The 15,036-nt window shown below is 45.4% G+C and overlaps 1 protein-coding gene across 4 annotated transcripts in view; it reads left to right on the top strand.

Moving 5' to 3' along the window:
• Nucleotides 1-15,036, top strand: part of ASB18 (ankyrin repeat and SOCS box containing 18) — a 63,079-nt gene that overhangs the window by 16,597 nt on the left and 31,446 nt on the right. Inside the window, exons 2-3 of one of the 4 annotated variants that reach the window (XM_082658701.1) lie at nt 5,035-5,154; nt 8,806-9,073. In XM_082658701.1, coding sequence (XP_082514827.1) covers nt 5,035-5,154; nt 8,806-9,073 — 388 coding nt within the window. Of the gene's footprint in view, nt 1-4,709; nt 5,155-8,805; nt 9,074-15,036 lie in introns of those variants that run through there. The other 3 variants (XM_082658700.1, XM_082658702.1, XR_014297009.1) reach the window with 3 other exon arrangements.

Consider the following 15,036-nt stretch of genomic DNA (forward strand, 5'->3'; position numbering starts at 1 on the left):
GCTGGGTGAGGAAACAGTGTTACTCACATAACTGAAGGACATCGTTCAGCTGGTGGGAAGGAAGATAAAGAACTCCTGTGTGTTGGGGTCCGATGGTCACTGTTTTTTTCCATGTGATCTTTTTTATCGAGTTATGATTAACACACAATATTACATAAGTTTCAGGTGTATAACATAGTGATTCGGTATCTTTATACATTATGAAATGTTCACCACAATAAGACCAGTTACCATGTGTCACTATAAAAAGTTGTTACAATATTATTGACTATATTCCCTGTTGTATTATTACATTCCCTTGACTTATTTATCTTATAGCTGGAAGTTTGTACCTCTTAGTCTCCCTTAGCTATTTTACCTGTCCCCTCCGCCCCTCTCCCCTTTGGCAACCACCAGCTTATTCTCTGTATCTACGAGTCTGTTTCTGTTTTGTTTTGTTTTGTTTTTGGATTCTACATGTAAGTGAGATATTACAATATGTGTCTTTCTCTGTCTAACTTATCTCACTTAGCATAATAGCCTCCAGGCCATCCAAGTTGCCACAAAGAGCAAGATTTCATTCTTTTTACGGCTGACTAATATTCCATTGTATACACATACCACATCTTCTTTATCCAGTCATCTCTGGATGAACACTTAAGTTCCTTCCATATCTTGACTGTTGCAAATAGTACAGCAACGAACATAGAGGTACATATATCTTTTCTAATTAATGTGTTTTTTTTCCTTCAGATAAATACCTAGAAGTGGAATTGCTGGATCATATGCTAGTTCTATTTTTAGCTCCATACAGTTTTCCATAGTGGCTGCACCAGTTTACATTCCTACCAACAGTGCACAAGGGTTCCCTTTTCTCCATGTACTCATTAACATTTGTTATTTGTGATCTTTTTTGGTGATAGCCATTCTGACAAGTGTGAGGTGGTATCTCGTGGTGGTTTTGATTTGAATTTCCCTGATGATTAATGATGTTGAGCATCTTTTCATGTGTCTGTTGGCCATCAGTATGTCTTCTTTGGAAAAATGCCTGTTCAGGTCCCCTGCCCATATTTTAATTGGATTGTTTGTTTTCTTGATATTGAGTTGTATGCATTTTTAATATATTTTGGATGTTAACTTCTTGCCAGACATATCATTGGCAAATATCTTCTTCCATTTAGTAGGTTGCCTTTTTGTTTTGCTGATGGTTTTCTAATGGTTTGGGATGGTTTTCTAATCCATGAGCACCAAATGTCTCTCCCTTTGTTTGTGTAACCTTCAATTTCTTTCCTCAATGCCTTACAGTTTTCTGAGTACAGGTCTTTTACCTCCTGAGGTAAGTTTATTCTTTCTGATGCAAATGTAAATGGGATTGTTTTCTTCATTTCTCTTTCTGATAGCTCATTATCAGTGAATAGAGATGCAACAGGTTTCTATATATTAATTTTGTATCCTGCAACATTAGTGAATTCTTTTATTAGTTCTAGCAATTTTCGGAAGAGTCTTTGGGCTTTCCTGTATATAGTATCATGTCATTTGCAAATAGTGACAGTTCTACTTCTTCCTTTCCAATCTGAATGCCTTTTATTTCTTTTTCTTGACTAAGTGCTGCGGCCAGGACTCTATGTGTTCTCTGAGAGTAAACGTGTATATTTTTTGTCTCTGAATCCCCCAAACCTAATAGCACACCCTACAACATAATATTACACAAATGATTATTGAATAAATAGGTGCATGAATGGGTTGATTTTCAGCCATTTGTGGGGGTTTTCTTGGTTTTGTTTTTATTTTACTTGGCTTTTATTTAATGTAAGAGTCACACATACAGGTCTTCTTGTTCTTTAAAACAACAACTCTGCCATGCTGCCGTGTAGAACTAATCTCTATGTCCTACTCGTGAAACCAATTCTGTCTACCGTAAGCTATTTTTAAAGCTCTCACAAAGAACCAAGTCTGTTTCTGGACTACTACCCCATATCCACTGAAATCAAGCTTGAGTATTTAGGGTGCTGTTGACAAATATAACACTTGGAAAGCTAAATTTAGCATAGAACACAGGGTGGAATGGCTCTTATCCCTGGACTCACCTCCAGGGTCCCACCCCTTTTAAAAATAGCCCATGACAACATGTATCAGGTAGAAAAGAATGCTCCAGTTTAAAGTACAGGCTCCAGTTGGATCCTGGATTATAGTTGCATATGAAAAGTCTTTCAGAAATGTATCTAATTACAAGCTATCAGTCTGAGAAAATAACAGGGCAGAAAGGCTATGTTTAAAGAAACGAAATACCTAAAGAATTACTATTGCTACTGAAATGAATAGAGCAATGACGTAACATGGAAATGAAGAAGGAAGAGTAGATGACTTTATTCTAGTGGACGTTCCAGAAAGGAAACGGTCTCCGTAGTGTTGCTGTTTGTCATTCTCCGTAAGCTCTTGTCGCATGCGTCTGATAAAGGCTGCATGCTCCTTGCAAACATGGTCTGCATAATCTTTACCACTGCATTTTCCATAGCACTCCTCAGCAGTGCTCTGGGACACCCCCAGCCCCTACACTATCTTCACCAACGTGAGCCCTTCAGCCTCTGAGGCACTGTCAACACCACTTATCCACCTGCACAAAGCATCACAGAGGAGCAGAGGCTACACCTCTCCCATCCCAGCACCCTGCAACCCCCTTCTGTAGAGAAGATGTGGGCTTTACCATTTGGGGGAAGCTCCAGGCCTTGGGTCAGCCCGTGTAATACAGTTATGCCTGCAAATCAGGTCTATGATGAGAGTAAAACATCTTTATTAAATTATAAGGGCATCCAATCTCCCCTCCACTCTTTACTGCAAGCCTTGCTAAGAAAGGTCAAGGGTATTCTGCTGAGTCCCCCCTTTGTGGAAAATCTCAATGAAGGGGGCACCCCAGGGGCCAGATTACTCTGAGAGATCCTGCTCAGGCTTTAGAGGGACTTAGAGAGAGGCAGGGGGTGGTCAGGGGGCAGCTTTGGGGAGTGAATGAGAGTGAGAGAGAGGGACACGGGAAAAGAGGGTGCTTACGAAGTCCAGCTCTGACTAAAGAGGTGCTGCCTCGTGAGCCCTAATCCTTGACATCAGGTCTTTTCTCCTGCTGTCTCTATGCTGTTTGACTGCAACACCACATAGCAATGGATCCCACGGTCCCTGGGCTACCGCTGGCACTGAGAGGATGGTGGCTACTGATACGCACACCTCCCTCCCCCGGAGCCTCTGTGCCTAACTCTCCTGGGCGCGTGCTCCACCCCCTTTGCTGGTCCAGGCAGTGCCCTCCCGACTCTCCTTCCTCCCTCTAGCCTCTGGTCACATTTTTTATTGTAAGTCACATAGACATGGCACAGGATCCTGTCAGCCAACTGCACTGGCCCATCCCAGCTTCCTAGCAGGGGAAAAACAAGAATTGGAAAAAATATATGAGAATTGTGTTTGTTATAAGAAAACAGTGACCTTATTAATATTTTTAAAAAACTTTCCATTGAAGTATAGTTGATTTACAATGATTCAGGTGTACAGCAAATTGACTCAGTTTTATATATATATATATGAATATATATATATTATTTTTCAGATTCTTTTCCATTATAGGTTATTACAAGATATTGAACATAATTCCCTGTACTATAGTAGGTCCTTGTTGTTTATCTATTTTATATATAGTAGTGTGTATCTATTAATCCCAAATTCGCAATTTATCCCTCCCTCCCCCGCTTTCCCTTTTGGTAACCATAAGTTTATTTTCTATGTGTGTGAGTCTATTTCTGTTTTGTAAATAAGTTCATCTTTATCATTTTTTTAGATTCTACATATAAGTGATATCATATTTGTCTTTCTCTGTCTGACTTACTTCACTTAGTATGATAATCTCTAGATCCATCTATGTTGCTGCAAATGGCATTATTTCCTTCTTTTTTATGACTGAGTGATATTCCATGATAGATAGATAGATAGATAAATAGGCAGATAGATAGATAGATAGACAGATAGATAGATGATAGATAGATCACATCTTCTTTATCCATTCATCTGTCGATGGACGTTTAGGTTGTTTCCATGTCTTGGCTATTGTAAATAGTGCTGCTATGAACATAGGGGTGCATGTATCTTTTCGAATTAGAGTTTTCATCTTTTCTGGATATATGCCCAGGAGTGAGATTGCTGGATCATATGGTAACTCTATTTTTAGACCTTATTAATTTTTAGACAATAAAATAAAGCCCTGAACTACAATGTAGCAAGTAGCTAGTAAGTTACTAATAAAGAACTGTTACGATCCATTAAAAAAAAAATTGTGGCATCTCTCATCTTCAGCAAGGGATGTGCATTTTGGGATCAGTTCTCAACAACTGGAAGAAACTCACAGGCCACCTGGGGCCCCAGATGATGCCTTTGGAAATCACTGGTGTGTCCTACTACGGAGCCTCCCACCCGGGGACACTTGTGCACAGCCCGGTCATTTGCAGTGTCCAGCTGGGCCTCCCTCACACAGCCTTGGGACTGACACAGCCCTCAGAATACACATCCGTTCACCACTGGCCACAGCAGCTAAGGAAGTGGACGGGATGAAAGCAAGAAGACACACTACAGAGCAGGAAAGAGAAGCCCTGCCTATTTCAGGCTGTGTCTGCCCTTGTCGTGCAGAGAGTTGTTTGGAGGATATACAGATGTGCCTGTCTCTAGAGTTTACATCTATACAATCACAAGGGGGTGGCTGAGCTCTTTGGCATATTAGTGGTCACGTGATGCTGGCCATATCAAGTAACCATTATCACATCAGAGCCCACAGGAGTTAAAAATACACCACCACCCGAGCCCCAACTGGATGACAATTGAGTAATAACAATAGAAATAGCTCACACTCCATAAGACCATCTTTCCCCTTCCTGGAGAACTTTTCTGAGATCATCGGCACTGCAATGAAGAGACAGCCAGAGCCAGTTACAGGGAAACTTCAGATCTTTCAGAAGATGGGAAAAGAGCCTCAAGCAAGAGCTGGGTGGCCGGTGCTCGAGTACCATGCTGCCTTGGTCACGGGAGACCTGGACCGTCTTAAGCTCCTCATGGACCAGTTCTTCCAGGACGCCAACGTGGTGTTTGAGATCAAGAAGGATGAGATGGAGTGGCAGGTGAAATCCCCGGCCACGTTTGGCCCGTCAGGTACCTTTCCTCCTTTAAAGCCTGGTTATTTATTTTTTTAAGGAGCTACTAACACACCTCTGTGTGTAGACTGCTCACACGGGTGCTGCCTTTAACATACTCGAGCAAGACATCTAGAAGCCAAACTCTGCGTGCATGATTTTTAAGTAGTTTTTGTTTTGTTTTGTTTTTTGTGATACGCGGGCCTCTCACTGCTGTGGCCTCTCCCGTCACGGAGCACAGGCTCCGGACGCGCAGGCTCAGCAGCCGTGGCTCACGGGCCCAGCCGCTCCGCGGCATGTGGGATCTTCCCGGACCGGGGCACGAACCCGCGTCCCCTGCATCGGCAGGCGGACTCTCAACCACTGTGCCACCAGGGAAGCCCTAAGATGTAGCTTTTAGGTGAGAGATGAGAGAGATCAAACTGGAAAGGCCAAGCTGTTGGTGAGAAGGGCCCTTCCCACGCTGGAGGTGCCTCTTGTCTTTAAAAAGAGCTTTGGTTTGAATGCTGATCTGCCAGAGCCTGGATCCAGCAGCCAGGGAGGCAGAGATAAAGTACAGCCTCTCCTTTGAGTGCGCCCGGAGCGGGCCCCTGGCGAGCAGCCGTGGGCTAGTTTCCCCTGTGAATCCGTGAGCACCACAGCTCCAGCGGGGAAGCTGGGACACAGCCAGCGTCGTGGAGGAACAGTTCTCGGGAGACGCTCCCCCTGGAACCCAGGGGAGCCTGGGAAGGGGAAGGAGGGGGAGAAACCAGAGGTCCTTAAGTTGTATATGTCTGCATTCTTGTCGCCTGGACACTGTCGCTATGTGCCGGGCAGGCAAACATACCCCCAGGTAGAGAGAAGTCCCCTCACTCCATCTGGGATGAACAGACCTTCTGGCCATCAGGCTGCAGTGTGACCCCCTTGGCTGGCACTCTGCCTTGGGCACCCTTCCTCCCGTGCATCCTGATGCCTCATGTTTACCGAGAGGGTTCATGTGTTGGAACCTGTGAGGGTTTCAGACTCTGTGGTCAGTGGGCCAATGGCCAGTGCCCCGTGGCCCTGACTCGTGATCTCTGGCAGGCCAAGAATGAGGAAGGGCGGTTGCCAAAGCACTGATCCAGTCTGTGTACACCTCACACAGGGAGAAGGGGATAAACCCAAACCCTGCCAAAGGTCTAAGCAGCTCAGAGCCACCAGCGAGGCGGCAGAGGCTGCGGGGAAGGCACGCGCAGGTCTAGTCTGGGCCAAAACCCTCCCAGCCAAAGGCACCCCAGAGCCTTTTTGGGTCTCCTCTCCCTCACCTGTCCCACATGGGGCCCACATCTTCCTCCAGAGGGCTGTGTGACCATTCAACCAAGAACGCCAACTGCTTGAATGTTCGATTAATGTCTTTTTTAATCACATGCCTCGCAGCCCTGGACACACACACACTCAGATGTTGCATTGATAGATATTACTGTCAGTTCATGGTCTGAACCAAAGCCTCCTTCCTGTTTTCCCCCTCAATCTTTCCACCCCTAAGTTTGCTGTTTTTCCATGGCACAGCTGTACCACAGGAGATTAGAGCATTGTGGCAGTGAGGGGACCTGAGATATTACCGAGCAAAAGGGCAGCCCTGGGAGTTAGTGCTGGCCTGAGGCCTCAGTGCAGGCTGGGAAGAGAGGATGGACACTTCTGGACTCTGTGCTCTTTCAGCTCAGCCACCTGAATTCTCCCAGCTGGTCCAGTAGCAGAAATGACCAAACCCAGGCTGAGAACAGTGGCCCCGACACGGCCCTCGCTCATACGAGGACTTCCTGGAGGCCAATTCAGCTCCTCCTGAAGGGAGGCATGGGGAAGGGGACACACAGGTTCACAGTGGCTGGCTCCTGGGTACCACACCCACGATGGAATGCTGGCCCCATCAAGCTCGCGGTGCCAGGAAAGCATTAGCATGGAGGAGGGGATGTTCAGAGGGAGGTATCACATGGGGAGAAGCCTGCTTCTGTGCTCTTCCTGGTGGCAGAACCTGGACCAAGGGTGCGATTTACAGGAAGCTGATTGATGATTCAGGTTTACTGAATGAGAGCGCTGCCTTTGAACGGGATTCTCTGGAAGGCCTGATAGAAGCTCATCACCATCTCCAGGGACCTGGAGAAGGGCCCTAAGCTATGGCTGAGCTAAATGCCCAGCCAAGGCCCCTTCCCATCAGTCCAGGGGAAGACTTGGGAACCTTGGGTGGGTGAACAGAGCTGCTGATGGTGGGAATTTAGCATGCCCTAGAAAATGGAGTACCCCCTTCCTTGACCCGCAGTAAGTAAACTTCCTATCTCAGGAAAATGAGTAGAATCAACAACCAGGAGCTGCTCCTACAAGAATGTAGGTCACTGTTACGGTCATATCCATCATGCCCCTCAAATCAGACCCAGTCTTCACTGGGCAGGGCAGCTCAAACCCATGCAGGCCCACGTCCGCAGGGCCTCCAGCCACCATCACCCACCACCAGGACGACAGGCCCCCTCTTCCCCCACCGAGCATGCACAACCTCCAGGCTGGGCCTTGGGGACGCGGGGCGGGCTGGAACCGTGCGCTGCATGGAGGTACGTAATTACGAGTGGTCTTTCAAACTGCTCAGCATGGGTCCCGGGAAGGAGGTGGCCTGTGAAAAGGGTCTCCTCCACAGCTCATTACAGCCACAGTATCGATTCTTCCATCATTATCAGAAGGCAACCCTGCCATGTGAAATCCTGTCCCTTGAAGTGTATTCACCAGGGACAGCTCTCCCCCATTTCCAGGAGTGCCCATAGCTGCTAACAACCTTCCACAGGCCTTTTGAAAGCCCAAAGTTTTCAGAGAAGTGAAATGTATAGTTCCTGCTCCATTCATCCCTCAAGAAAGAGCAACCCTACACACACACACACACACACACAAAACCCTAAAGAGCGCAAAGGAACAAACCAGAATTGTGCTCAATGCAGACCACCACATCAAAGGGTGCTTCTGAAACCCGGCCACTTCCAAGACAACTAAACTTTCCGAGTCCTTTTCTCGAGCAACCTTGGTGATGGGGGTCAGTTTGTTTTGTCTGTTTTCTTCTCCTCTTAATGATAAAGGGGTAAATTTGGGGCTCGAAAAGAGAGGGCTTGGATTCCAGAAAAATCCACAGCTCATTTTCCTCCCTCAAGCTGCCCCTAATTCAGAGTCTGGAAAATGTGAATTCCTCACGTAAATTCTCCCACTGTCCACCCTGCTTGTTCAGCTTTTAACTCCTCAAATCTTACCCAAGTTACCCTCATATTTCGCAAAACCCTCGTGCTTCTCAATAACCGCCCACCCCAATCTCTCCTTTGTATTTCTTCTCTCCCTGCTTCTCCATCTCTGTCTTTCCAGTGTGTCTCTGCCCTGTGTGCTGTTACTCTCTTTCTCCCCTCTTCCTACACTTCTTTCCCTTACTACCTCTCTGCCCCTCTCTGTCAGGGCCCTTTCACCTCTACCCCCAGGCCTCCCTCCATCCCTCATCCCTGATCCAGTTGCACCTCACTGGGTCTCTCTGTCCCGAACCCTGAGCATCTCTGTGTATCTCCCTACGTGCTCACCTGGTACCTACTTCTAAGAGATGGTTTCACCCTATTTCAGTCTTAATGGACACCGCTCCCCACCAGCGTCCTCCGACTCACCTGACCTCTCCCCACCTCCCCTCCACCCCCAGGCCTCTGGACCCTGGAGTACCAGCGCGAGCTCACCACGCCCCTGTGCATCGCCGCGGCCCGGGGCCACACGGCCTGCGTGCGCCACCTGCTCAGCCGCGGCGCGGACCCCGACGCCAGCCCCGGCGGCCGCGGCGCCCTGCACGAGGCCTGCCTGGGGGGCCACACGGCCTGCGCCCAGCTGCTGCTGCAGCATCGCGCCGACCCCGACCTGCTCAGCGCCGACGGCCTGGCGCCCCTGCACCTCTGCCGCACGGCCGCCTCGCTGGGGTAAGGAGCCGGGTGGCCCCGGCCACCCACCCGACCCTCGACCCCCGACCCCTGACCCTGCCCCCGGACGCCCTCAGCGCCCCGACCCCACTCAGACCCCGGACCAGGCCTGCGTCACCGCTCCAGGCCCCGCCCCCAAGTCCACCCCGCAGGCCCCGCCCCCAGACCCTCGGCCTCGGCCCCGCCCGCCGCCTGACCCCGCCCGGACCGGGACCCAGACCCGGGAGCTCTCGGCCACGTCCGTCAGAGCCCCTTGGAGGCCACCGGGCCCCCCGCCCGGGCCTCGGCCCCAGCCCGGGCCCCGCGCCGGCTTAATTAGCGCTTGATTGCGAGCGCGGGGGGGGCAGGCGCCACACGGAGGTAATGAGCCGGTGATCACCGGCCCGCAGACGCCGGCGCTGGAGAATGCTAAAAGGCCACTGGCGGGGTTGGAGGCTGAAAAATTAGGGTTTTTAATGATAATTTTATGCAGAATAATTGTCACAGTGTGACATAAATGGTTAGCTCCTCGGGCGGGGCTTCGGCGTCCCACAAGCCAGCCGAGCTGCGCCCGCATTTTCGGGGCCCACCCCCTCCCAGGTGCCGGGGTTCTGGAAGTTCTGATGGTGCCGGGTCCAGCCTCGCGGCTGTCCTTGCGGAGGGTCTGTCCCCTCGGGGTCCAGTAGGTCCTGGGAGAGACGGCGGGGGCCCACCGCGTCATTGCATAGGATTTCTGTTCCGGGGGCCCAGCTTGCGTTGTGTCATCTTGACATTTCTTTTAGTCCCTGTTCTTGGGATTAAAATTTCTTGGCCTCTGTCTCTGTGATGACGATTAACTAAAATCACCATGTCAAGCGCAGGCAGGCAGGACTACTGGGCTCTCAGGGACCAAGGCGGAGGGGCACCGCCTACCAATGTCACGTGGAGCAGGGACTCAGAAAGGCACGTGGACGACCAGGAGTCTTGAAGGAAAGTGACTGAAAACAATATATTTTTCAAAAGCAGCTTTACTGCGTTGTAATTGCATCTAGTAAACTGCGCATGCTTAAAGTATACAATCTGATAAATTTGGACACAGCCATGCACTCATGAAACCATCCCTATAATCAAGATAGTGAACCCAGCCATCACCAGCAAAAGGTTCCCTTGCCCCATTGTAACCTCTCCCTCCTGCTCCTCCAATTTCCCACTGATCTGCTTTTGGTCACTATAGTTTAGTCTGAATTTACTAGAATTTTATGTGAATGGAATGTAGTCTCTTTTGTCTGGCTTCTTTCATGCAGCAATATTACTTTAAGATTTGCTTTGAAGCATATATTACATTTTTTATTTTCATTTTATATTGGAGCATAGTCAATTAACTGTGTCGTGTTACTTTCAGGGGTACAGCAAAGTGATTCAGTTCAACATATACATGTATCTATTCTTTCTTCAAATTCTTTTCCCATTTAGGTTATTACAGAATATTGAGCAGAGTTCCCTGTGCTATGCAGTAGGTCCTTGTTGGTTATCTATTTTAAATAGAACAGTGTGTACATGTCAATCCCAATACTTTGAGAGCTGTCATACTGTTGTGTGTATCCATAATTCACTCCTCTTCATTGCTGAGTGATCTTCCAGGGTAGAGGATAACACAATGTATCTATCCACTCATATGTTGAAAGACACTTGACTGTTTCAGGCTTGGGGCTGTTACAAATAAAGTCGCTATGAACATTTGTGTACCAGCCTTTTTCTGGGTATATGCTTTCGTTTCTCCTGGATAAATACCTAGGCAGAGCTGTGTCACGTGATATGACTAAAAGATAATCTTTTAGGAAATGACCTTCCAAATTGGATCTACCATTTTACATTCCCACCAGCAATATATGAATGTTCTAGATGCTTCCCATCCTCTCCAATACTTGGTATGGTCACTCTTTAGCTGTAGACATTCTTTAGGTACTTAGGAATATTCCATTGTAGTTTTGATTTGCATCCCCCTGATGACAAGTGATGTTGGGCATCTTCTCATGTACTTATTTGCCATCCATTTATCTTCTTTGGTGAAGTGCCTGTTCAAATCTTGTGCCCTTTGAAAATATTGGGTTGTTTGTTTTCTTCTTAAATTTTGAGATTTCTTTATATATTCTGGATACAAGTCCCTTGTCAGGCATGCGATTTATAAATATTATCTCCCAGTTTCTGGGTTATATTTTCTTTCCTTAAAAGTGTCTTTTGGGGCTTCCCTGGTGGCGCAGTGGTTGAGAGTCCGCCTGCCGATTCTGGGGATATGGGTTCGTGCCCTGGTCCGGGAAGATCCCACATGCCGTGGAGCGACTGGGCCCGTGAGCCATGGCCGCTGAGCCTGCGTGTCCGGAGCCTGTGCTGCACAACGGGAGAGGCCACAACAGTGAGAGGCCCGTGTACCGCAAAAAAAAAAAAAAAGAAAAGTGTCTTTTGGAGAACAGAAGTTCTTGCTTTTGGTGGCATCCAGCTGATCATTTTTTTTCTTTTAGGGATTGTGTTGGGTTATTTTATCTTTAAAAAAAAAAAATCTTTGCCCAACCATGGCCACAAACATTTCCTCCTATGTTTTCCTCTAAAATTTTTAAAATAATTTTATATGTTACATTTAAGTCTGTGGCCCATTTTGAGTTAATATCTGAATATGGTGTGAGGTATGGATTGAAGCTTCTTTTTCTCTGCATGTGGATATCCATCTGTCAAAAAGCCTTTCCTTTCTCCATGGATTTGCCTTTGCACTTCTGTTGAAAATCAACTGACTACATATGTCTGGGTTTATTTCTGGCTCTCTTGTCAAGTACACACACAGGGCAAGGCCTGACCGATTCAACTGGTAAAGATCCACAGAGCCACTCGTAGATTCGGACTTTTAACGCTTACATAAACAGTGAAAAGAGTAATAGCCAGAAGTACCAATTCTGCACGGTCCCTGTCCCACACACCACAAAGGACAACACCCAAACGAAAGGGGCCAGACAATGGCAATGTGAGTTGCAGGAGACCCTGATACAGAACACCCAAATCTAGACCTCAGGTGAGCAGTCTTACAGTCTGCAGCTCTACTCTGAGGGGGGCAAGGCAGGAAGTCCCAGACCTCGTCAGAACCCAGGAGGTGATGAGAAACGTCTCAGGACGGCCTCCCAGGGGCCGTAGGGAGGTGAGTGGACGATGGTCTTGTAGCAACTCCTTACAAGACTTTCATTCTGGAGGATCACAAGGTGCTCTGCGAAGACTTAGGTCAGCAGTGGTTCAAACTTTTGTTTGCATGGCCTGTGTGGATACGTGCAAGTCGCTGGGGCTCCACGGCAGAGCTGTGGTTCTGTGTCTCTACTCCATTACGTTGCTCTATTGGTCCTTTTTGACCCCAGTACCACATTGTACTGAATACTGTAACTCTGTAAGACATCGTCAAGCATCCAGCATCATTCTTCGTTTTCCAAGTTGATTTGGCTGTTCTAGCCTCTTCGCATTTCCACATAAATTTTAAAATCAGTTTGTCAGTTTCTACAAAAAAAGCTGCTGGGTTTTGACTGAGGTTAATGTGAATCTATAGATCAGTTTGGGGAGACTTGACTTAAAAATATTGAATCTTTCAACCCATGAAGCTGGTAAATCTCTCCAATAATTTAGATCTTTAGTTTCTTTCAGCTTTGTTTTATAGTTTTTAGTGTGCAGGGCTTAAACATATTTTGTCAGATATATCCCTAAGTATTTCATATTTTTGATGCTTTCGAAAGTGATTTTTTTTTTAACAATTTTTTTTTTTTTTTTTTGTGGTACGCGGGCCTCTCACTGTTGTGGCCTCTCCCGTTGTGGAGCACAGGCTCCGGACGCGCAGGCCCAGCAGCCATGGCTCACGGGCCCAGCCGCTCCGCGGCATGTGGGATCTTCCCGGACCAGGGCACGAACCCGTGTCCCCTGCATCGGCAGGCGGACTCTCAACCACTGCGCCACCAGGGAAGCCCTGAAAGTGATATTTTTATTCAAATCTCTGTTGTGGTAGCTACTGCATAAATTGATAAGAAGTTATTTTTGTATGTTAATTTGAAACCTGCAACCTTGCTAAGCTTACTAACTATTCTAGTAGCCTATCATAGATTCCATAAGATTTCTATGTAGACCATCATGTCATCTGCAAATAAAAAGAGTTTTACTTCTTTTCCAATCTGGATGCCTTGTAGTACTTTTTCTTGCTTTATTGCACTAGATAAAACCCCCAGTGCAATGTTGAATAGAAGTAACGAGAGCAGACAACTTTCCTTATTTGTAATCTTAGAGGAATTAAATCTTTCACCATTAAGTATGATATTAGATGTAGATGACATTTTTCGGATTGAAAGAGTGCCTTTCTATCCCTACTCTGCTGAGAGTTTCTACTATGAATGGATATTGAATTTTCTAAATGCTTTTTCTGCATATATTGAGTTGATCATATGGTGTATTTTTTAGTCTGTTAATATAATTATTTACACTGATTGATTTTCAAATGTTAAACCAACCTTGCATTCTTCAGACCACAGTTTATAAATTGCTAGGTTTGATTTGCTGAAGTTTTTTCAATCTGCATCTATGTTCATGAAAGGTATTGATCTGTAGTTTTTTCTTGTAATGTTTTTGTCTGGTTTTGATATCTGAGTAATGCTGGCCTCAAAAATGAGTTGAGAAGTGTCCGCTTCTTGTCTATTTTCTGGAAGAGCTTGTGTAAAATTGTTATTATTTCTTCCTTAAATGTTTGGTAGAATTCATCCGTGAAGCTATCTTGGCCTGGAGTTTTCTTTATGAGAAGGTTTTTGGCTATGAATTCAATTTCTTTAATGGCTATAGTGCTATTCAGGATATTTCTCTCTTTTTGAGTGAGTTTTGATAGCTTGTATCTTTCAAGACATTTATCTCTTTCAATTGTTAAATTTATTGTCATAAAGTTGTTCCCTATTATCCATTTAATAGCTGCAGAATCTGTAGAATCATCACTCTCATTCATGATACTGGAATTTGTGACTTTTATTCTTTCTTCCCTGTTCAGTCTTGTTTTGGGTTTTACTGATTTTCTTTTTTGTTTTACTGTTTTATTTTTCATTGATTCTTGATAGGATCTTTATTGTCCTCCTTTCTTTACTTACATTGAGTTTTATTTGTTCTTGTTCTTCTATTTCTTAAGATGGAAGCTGATGTCTTTGATGATTTTTATTTTCTAATATAGGCTTTCAGTGTTATACATGTACCCTCTATGTACTACTTTAGCTGAATCCCACAAGTTTTAATATGTTAAAATTTCACTTTCAATCAGTTTTAAATATTTTCTAATTTCCCTTTAAATTTTTTCCTTTCGATTTTTTTTCTTTGAAACATAGGTTGTATAAAAACGTGTTATTTAGTTTCCAAACATTTGGGTATTTTCCAGATATCTTTCTATTATTTATTTCTAATTTAATTCCATTATAGTGAGAGAACTTACTTTGTATCACTTTACTCCTTTGAAATTTATTGAGTCTAGTATTATGATCCAAAATATATTCTATCTTGGTAAAATTTCCATGTGCACCAGAAAAGAATGCATATTCTGCAGTTGTTGGGTGGTGTGTTGTATAAATGTCAATTAAGTCAAGTTGCTTAATAATGTTGTGTAAAACTCCTATATCCTTACTGATTTTCTGCCTACTAGTTTTACAGGTTATTGAAAGAGGAGTGTTGAAATCCTTGACTATAATCATGGATTTGTCTATTTCTCTTTGCAGTTCTATCAGTTTTGTTTCAAATATTTTGAAGCTCTATTATTAGTTACATAGATGTTTAGCATTTTTATTGCCTCTTGAAGAACTGACATCATTATTAAAAGATATTCTTTATCTCTGGTAATATTCTTTGCTCTGAAGTCTCCTTTGTCTGATATTAAAATATCCAGTCTGACATTAATATAGATTTCCTTTGATTAGTGTTAGCATAGTATACCCTTTTCCATTTGCATTAGTTATCTGTTG

The sequence above is a fragment of the Grampus griseus genome (assembly GCF_964374135.1).
Source record: "Grampus griseus genome assembly, chromosome: 7".
Classification (NCBI taxonomy): domain Eukaryota; kingdom Metazoa; phylum Chordata; class Mammalia; order Artiodactyla; family Delphinidae; genus Grampus; species Grampus griseus.